The 6,627-nt window shown below is 53.6% G+C and overlaps 1 protein-coding gene across 3 annotated transcripts; it reads right to left on the bottom strand.

Annotated features, from left to right (window-relative positions):
• Window positions 1-388: 388 nt before the first annotated feature.
• LOC134432610 (zinc finger CCHC domain-containing protein 9-like) lies at window positions 389-5,699 on the bottom strand. Of its 3 annotated transcripts, none has more exons than XM_063181496.1 (5): window positions 5,410-5,699; window positions 4,134-4,284; window positions 3,815-3,907; window positions 2,835-2,903; window positions 389-1,189 (listed from the first exon to the last, which is right to left on the bottom strand). In XM_063181496.1, exons 1-5 carry the CDS (start codon window positions 5,680-5,682, stop codon window positions 969-971), a joined length of 807 nt encoding a protein of 268 aa, XP_063037566.1. In that variant the 5' UTR covers window positions 5,683-5,699; the 3' UTR covers window positions 389-968. The 3 variants fall into 3 exon arrangements, with proteins under 3 accessions (XP_063037566.1, XP_063037565.1, XP_063037567.1); XM_063181495.1 differs by having other exon boundaries at window positions 389-1,302; window positions 5,410-5,697; XM_063181497.1 differs by having other exon boundaries at window positions 1,053-1,307; window positions 5,410-5,697.
• Between the last annotated feature and the right edge of the window lie 928 nt (window positions 5,700-6,627).

Here is a 6,627-nt window from a genome sequence, read left to right as displayed (position 1 = left end):
AGCCCTCACTGGGCAGCACTGGCACCACCAGGACAGGCCAAGGCCGCGGCCCCAGGGCTGCAGGAACACATCACAAAGCCAAGGAGCTGGGAAATTATCTAAAAATACGCTTTTTAAACAATGCACTTCATTCGTAAAATAGAAACGGAAATGCTTCTTAAGCTGCTGTAACTGTCTGTTGCCAAATGTCCACATTAAACTGATAGCTTTGAGCTGTTACCAACAGTTAACTAAAACTCCATAATTAATCCTTGGTTTCATTCACATCCACTCCTCTTCCCCATTTAAAAATGTGCTCTGATTATTACTAACTGAACATACACCCCTTATCTCAGTCTCCACAGCAGCAGCAAGGAATCTAAAATATGACCTCTAACCACTGTATTCATTAGCAATATTTTATTAAAAATAATCACCTGTACAAATATAAAATATCCCCACAAAATTTAATTCCCCATATTTGTATCTTGCTGCAAGAAAATTATGTGAGGGAAGGTCAGGGTGCGCTTCTCCAGGAATGCAGGAACTCTGTTTGGAGTTGGTTTCTTAATTTTTCTGTTTAATATGCACCAGGTGTTTTCTTTTTACAAAGAAAAGTTTACTCCCAGCTCACCAAGGCATGGAAACACTGCAGATTTTTGAGCATTTTCTTTGAAAAATAAGGAAATAAACTAAGAAAGCTCCTCACTTGCTCTGCAATTCCTTAGGGCTGTGTTTCACCAGAGGTTTCAGAGGAAGGGCTGGATTCTGTTAGTGAACACACTGAAATGACCCAGTGTGCACGACCAACCAGGTTAATGGCAGATAATGACCACTACAACCATCAGGAACTGCTCCCCAAGCCCAGCAGCCCACAGGGCTGATCTGAAGCTTCACCACAAGACTGCTCAGGCTGGAACATATGGAGGAATAAGTTCATTATTCCTAAAAGGAAAAGTCCAAACCAAACCAGAATCCAACGAGAGCCTTTAGAAAACACCCACAATTCCTTTAATAAAGCAGCCACTTGCTGTGCTCCTGTTGTTCGCAGCTTTACAGTGTGCCAGGCAAGTTCGGGAGGCAAACCGGGAAAATGAGGGGAGACAGAAAACCAACAGTTCCTCTGCAGCTCGCTTGATTTTCTGGATCCGCTCTCTGTCGTCAGCACTGGAGCACAGCAGCACAGGAGAACTCCTTGAGAGGCTGGAGCCTTCAGAAAGTGACAACCTTGGGTCGCTGGGGCCGCGCTCTCTGCGGCGCCGGCGCGGCCGCGACGTCCTCGTGGTCCGCGCTCAGGCCGGGCATCCAGCGCCCGACAGTCACCTGCTCTGCAGGGCACAGGAGAGCAGTGCCAGGCCAGCCCTGCCCCTGCACGGCCTGGGCTGAGCCCCAGCAGGGCAGCACACCCAGCGCTGCACGCACTGGCTCAGCAACAATTCACCTGCGCAGTGGCCTGCTCTGAGAACACAGCTGGAGATTTACCGGCTCACCCCGCACTGTCCCCAGGTGAGACCCCACCTGCAGAGCTGCCCAGCCCTGGAGGAGCCCTGGGGCTGCTGTGGGGCAGGGCTGGCACCCCAGAGCCTGGGCTGGGCCCAGAGCGCAGCGCGGGCAGCAGGGCAGGGGGGATTCTGCCTTGCTGCCCATGGGGAATGCCACGGGAATCCATATCAGCCTCTGGGCACTGAGGCTGGCCCCATCTGCCTGAGGAAACTGGCATCTGTAGTGCCTGAACTCCTTTGCCAGCTCTCAGCTGTCCTCCTGTACCTGACCATACCCTGCACAATGCACACACGAGCTTAAATATCACAATTCTCACCAGTGGTGTCACAGCTCCAAGTAACTCAACTGCTTTTAACCAGCAGTGCTAGTTTTGAAAGAAGTTCCTTGGGAAAATAAAGAGCACTTGCAGTCCTCATGGATGCTAAACTTACCAGAAAAAATATAGAAAAAATCTTGTTACAGGCTTCTAAAACTCAAGTGGGGACAGCCTTGCTAATTGCAGATGGGTTTGGGGCAATTTCAGAGTCTTTTGGTGTCATAAACTTCCGTCATACTAGAAGTTTACACTCAGACTGAATCTGACCCATTCTAAACTGGCAAAGCAGTACACACCTAGAATCCTACATAGGGTCTCAGACCTAAAAATATCATTAATGTAAGATCAGATATAGAGAATGCCATAAATAATTCTTACACAAATTTCACCAAAGTGGCTTATTATTAAGGGGCACAATAACTAAGTGTCATAGAAACTAAGTAGAAAAATGCCCAAGTGTGTCACCACCCCAGTAACAGGATCATTCTTCAAACCCTTTTGGGATGCTTTGCCTCCTGTAGGACAGTGGGGGCTTGGGGTACCTCCTTTAATCTTTCCCCCCACATGGAAAGCAGAGGAACATGTAAGGAAGCAGTTCATGAGCTGTGAATCCAGCAGGACAGACCTTCCTTGTCCCTGCCCTGGGTGCCTGACACAGCTGCCTGCACACACCAGCACCCTGCACCTGGCACTGCGTTCAGCCCCACCACTCCACACTGAAATCTGAAACAAGCAGCAGCCAGTTCTGCCAGACTGTGAACAGCAGCACAATTACTGGCCAAAAAAAATTACAGATTATTTCATATGGCCTTCAGATAGACACAAGATGAACTTTCTGTTTTAACAAAAAAATGAATTGCCTTAGTTTTGCACGGCAACTTACTGCCTCCTCCACACCCTCCCTGAGGAAGAACCCTCCCTGCTGCTGTCCCAACAAAAGGGCACCTCTGCTGCTTCCAACCCTCTTCCCAGAGCCACACGGAGCAGCAGCTGGACCCTGCTGGGCCCACAGCCACCCCACAGCCCTGCAGCTCACCTGCGTTCTGCTTCTCCGGGCAGTCCTTTTTGAAGTGCTCCACAGAGCCACACAGCCTGCAGCCCCCACCTGTTCACACAGAAAGCTGTTACTCATCTAGGGGAAAAAACACCACAAAACACCCAGAAAACACCCAACCCAATTCCCTGCCTGTGTCTGTGAGGGACACAGCTGTTTGGGATCTGTACAGCACCACACACCACAGACTCCAGCCACTGCTCACTGGGTATTTCTGATGTGCTGGAAGCTCTGTTTTTGAGAAACAGGCTGAATTCTGCTGAAACACACACTCAAAGCAACTTATGAAACTGACGGGGGCTCCTGAGAGGCAGGTAATCCAGCTGCAGGTACTGAGACGTGAAATTCGACACGACACGAAATCCCACAATACAAACACTTGAAAGCAAGGTGATTTTTGTTCCACTCCAGCTGTGCTGCAAGATCACCCTCTGGAGCTTGCCAAGGCCCCATGTTTGTGCAGGGAAACTCCAGGACAGGGAATGCTGGTTGTTGGAGCCAATGGAAGAGTGAAACCATCAGTTAGACCCCAATTCTCATTAAAGTTACTCAGGCTGAAGATGCTCTCCCTTTAGTGCCAGCCTGTGTTTTGTAATTCCCAGAATTTTAAGCTAATGTGTAAGAATGTTCCTACCACCTCCTTGGGTGCATGTAAATACACACTGCCTACATTCACACAGGATTTTGTTCCTTGGTGCATGTCCTGATGCTGAGGCACAAGCAAAGTCCCACACTTTGCACCTCATCCTGTCATTTAATACTAAACCCACCCTTAAATTAGAAATCCCCAGGTAATTTATTTGACAATGAATTCCCCAGAATTACTCTGCTTTTACTGAAAGATACACAGCAATTCCTTTTAGCCACATTCTCATTCTCTTGCTGAGCTACTTTGCTCTGTGTCAGGTAGGAAGGACACAGAAATTTCAATTTCACTAAATTTAGTGAATCAGAACACTCACCTTCAGCATACAACCCCTTGGGATTATCCGGACACGACCTTGACAGATGTCCCATCTCACCACAGATGAAACACTTTGCATATGGAAATAGCCCTGCAAAATTCCACAACAGGGTTTATGGTCCACATCAAAACCCGGTGAAGTCACAGACCCAACACGGTGCAATGACAATATTTTCATCACTTCATGCTATAAATTACTGCCAGGCTCCCAGCTAACACTGGAAAAGTTAAATTTCTAGCACACAAAGCTTCAGGGTCAGCACTGGGACAGCTCAGAGCCGAGCATTTCACACACAGCAAAACTTCCTGAGACCCACCAGCAGCTGGATCCACCTTGGCTCTGCACTGGCTGAGGTCGTGCTCCGTGGATCCGCAGCGGTAGCAAATCCCCGTCCCCATGTCCTGGCTCTCCAGCACTGCAGGACAATCAGCCACGCCGTGGCCAGGCTCTCTGCAGTGGAAACACACCTTGGAAGAGCAAAATCCACTGATGAATTCCGTGAGCGGCGCTGAAAACATGGAAATCCCAGGGCCTAAAGGGCAAACACCATTTTGTCCCCAGGAAAAAGCAGCCAGCAAGAGACTTTATGCTCTGCCATCAAACCACAAAACATGGACACTTTTCTCCTTTAACCAGCAACACACAGTTTGATGAATCACACACTGAAGTTGCATGATTTCGTTTCAGCCAGGAACCAAGAGGGGCTGGGAACTCCTCAAAGATAGTAGTGAGCCAGGAGAGCCATGCCAAAGGCTACAACTGGACCTGAAAGCCACCTTTTGTTCCAAACTTCACATCTTTCACCTGAAACACACTGTGCCTGTGGCAGGGGAGGGCTGAGCTCTTGCTGAGCCCCACAGCAGCACCAGCACAGGGAAATACAGAGAGAGCTGCACCTCTTTTAACAATGCTGTGGGAAAATGACTGGGAGTTAAAAGGGGAAATTTCAGGGGAAAATGCAGTGGCTGCTCCCTGGATGGGACCCCCACACAGAGCACAATCCAGGCAAGACTAATGGGAGCGGGGCAGAGACCCCACAGCCGTGCCAAAATCCTTGCAGAGGAAGGAACCTTGCAGCTGATCCCACACAGCAGCTGAAAGGCAAGGGAGGATGCTCTGTGGGATCAGCAGCTGGGGTGAAATCCCTGTGTTTGTTCTGACCCCATCCCAGCCCAGGGTGACCCTGAGCAACCCACTCCCCAGGTACAACCACCCCTAACTAAGATGTGTGACTGAAATCGCTGAATCTCCACCTGAAAGCAAAGAAACGGTATAAAAGTGGGGCAGGAGCAGGGAGAAGTTTGGAAAGACTCCATCGTAATCTGTGGGATGCGCTGAACCTACTGCCTCTTCCCCACAGAGTGAGGACCGTGCTCTGTGTGAGCTTCACTAGGAATTAGAGCTTGCAATTGTATTGCTTTGATCAGATTACTTTGGACAAGCTGTCACAGGCATCCGCCCAGCCTTAACCCGACACATTTCATTACAAAGGCTGTAACTGTGCTCACTGTTCATGCAGGCTGACACACTCCCCAGACGCCGAGCAGAAAGGGTTTCTCCCTTTTCTCCCGCGCTTGCAGGGCAGGACTCACCATGGCGTTCTTCTTCCTCTCCTGCCTCCTCAGCCTCCTGCTCTCCCGCCGCCTGTCCTTCCTCCGCGCCTCCTCCTCCTCCTCCTTCTGCTGCTGCTGCTCCCCGCGGTGTGCCGCGAACCCGTTCACGTCCTGGTTCTCGTACAGCTTCCTCCTCCGTCTCCGGGCTGGCGGCGGCGGCTCCGGCTGCGCGCCCGGCGCCAGCTGCTCCCAAGGGGTGGCGGACAGAGCCCGGGCCCCGGGCGGGGCGCTGCGCCGGGCCCAGCGGGTCATGGCCCGCAAAAGGCTCCGCAAAAGGCCCCGCAAAAGGCTCCGACAGCGGCTCGGGCACGGCCGGACCGCGCACGCTGATGACGGACGGGAAGAGGAGGAGGAAGAGGAGGAGCGGGAGCGGGAGCAGGCGGAGCGGGGAGCTGGGCGGGAGGGGCGGTGGGAACCCGCCATGGCAGGGACGCCTTCCACTGCCCCAGGCTGCTCCAAGCCTGGCCTTGGGCAGTGCCGGGGATGCAGGGGCAGCCCCAGCTGCTCTGGGCACCCTGTGCCAGGGCCTGCCCACCCTGCCAGGGAACAATTCCTCATTGCCAAGATCCCGGCCGGCCCTGCCCTCCGGCACCGGGAGCCATTCCCCGGCCGCCGTCCCCGCGGCCCTCGGCAATTGTCCGTGTCCGTCTTTGCCGCGGCCCCTCCGGGCCCCGCGAGGCCGCCCCGAGCTCGGGCCGAAGCTTCTGGTGCCCGGGTGAGCGATGGCAGCCGTGGCGGCCTTTGCTGCCGGCAGAGCTGCTCCATCCCCGTGCCCGTGCCGGAGCCTCCTCTGGCCCGGCTGCGGCAGCTGCGGCTCCTTGCTGGGCCGGCCCGGGGCTGGGGCAGCTCTGCAGGTGGGCTCTGCCTGAGGGGCAGAGGGGCAGAATGGCCCCGGCCCTGCTGCCCCCGCTGGGCTGGGCCGGCCACGGGGCTCTGGGCTCTGGGTTCGGCTCTGGGCTCTGGACTCTGGACTCTGGACTCTGGGCCCTGGGTTCGGCACGGCCCTCGGGGCTCCGGGCTCTGGGCCCAGCCCAGGCTCTGGGGTCCCAGCCCTGCCCCACAGCAGCCCCAGGGCTCCTCCAGGGCTGGGCAGCTCTGCAGGTGGGGTCTCACCCGGGGACAGTGAGGGCTCACCCGGTAAATCCCCGGCTTTGTTATCAGAGGAGGCCACTCAGCAGCTGAAATTAATGTTGATAA

The sequence above is a fragment of the Melospiza melodia genome, chromosome Z (assembly GCF_035770615.1).
Source record: "Melospiza melodia melodia isolate bMelMel2 chromosome Z, bMelMel2.pri, whole genome shotgun sequence".
NCBI lineage: Eukaryota > Metazoa > Chordata > Aves > Passeriformes > Passerellidae > Melospiza > Melospiza melodia.
Note: the sequence above shows the minus strand (reverse complement) of the source record. Positions and strands in the feature narration are given on the sequence as shown.

Bases quoted from the DNA above. Each gene is read 5' to 3' on its own strand.
- LOC134432610 (XM_063181495.1), bottom strand. From the start codon at position 5,682: ATGACCCGCTGGGCCCGGCGCAGCGCCCCGCCCGGGGCCCGGGCTCTG. The intron at 2,904-3,814 runs GTGAGTGTTCTG...CTGTGTGAACAG, and splicing joins CAAGGGGTTGTATGCTGAAG to GTGGGGGCTGCAGGCTGTGT. The intron at 1,303-2,834 runs GTGAGCTGCAGG...CCTGCAGAGCAG, and splicing joins CCCGGAGAAGCAGAACGCAG to GTGACTGTCGGGCGCTGGAT.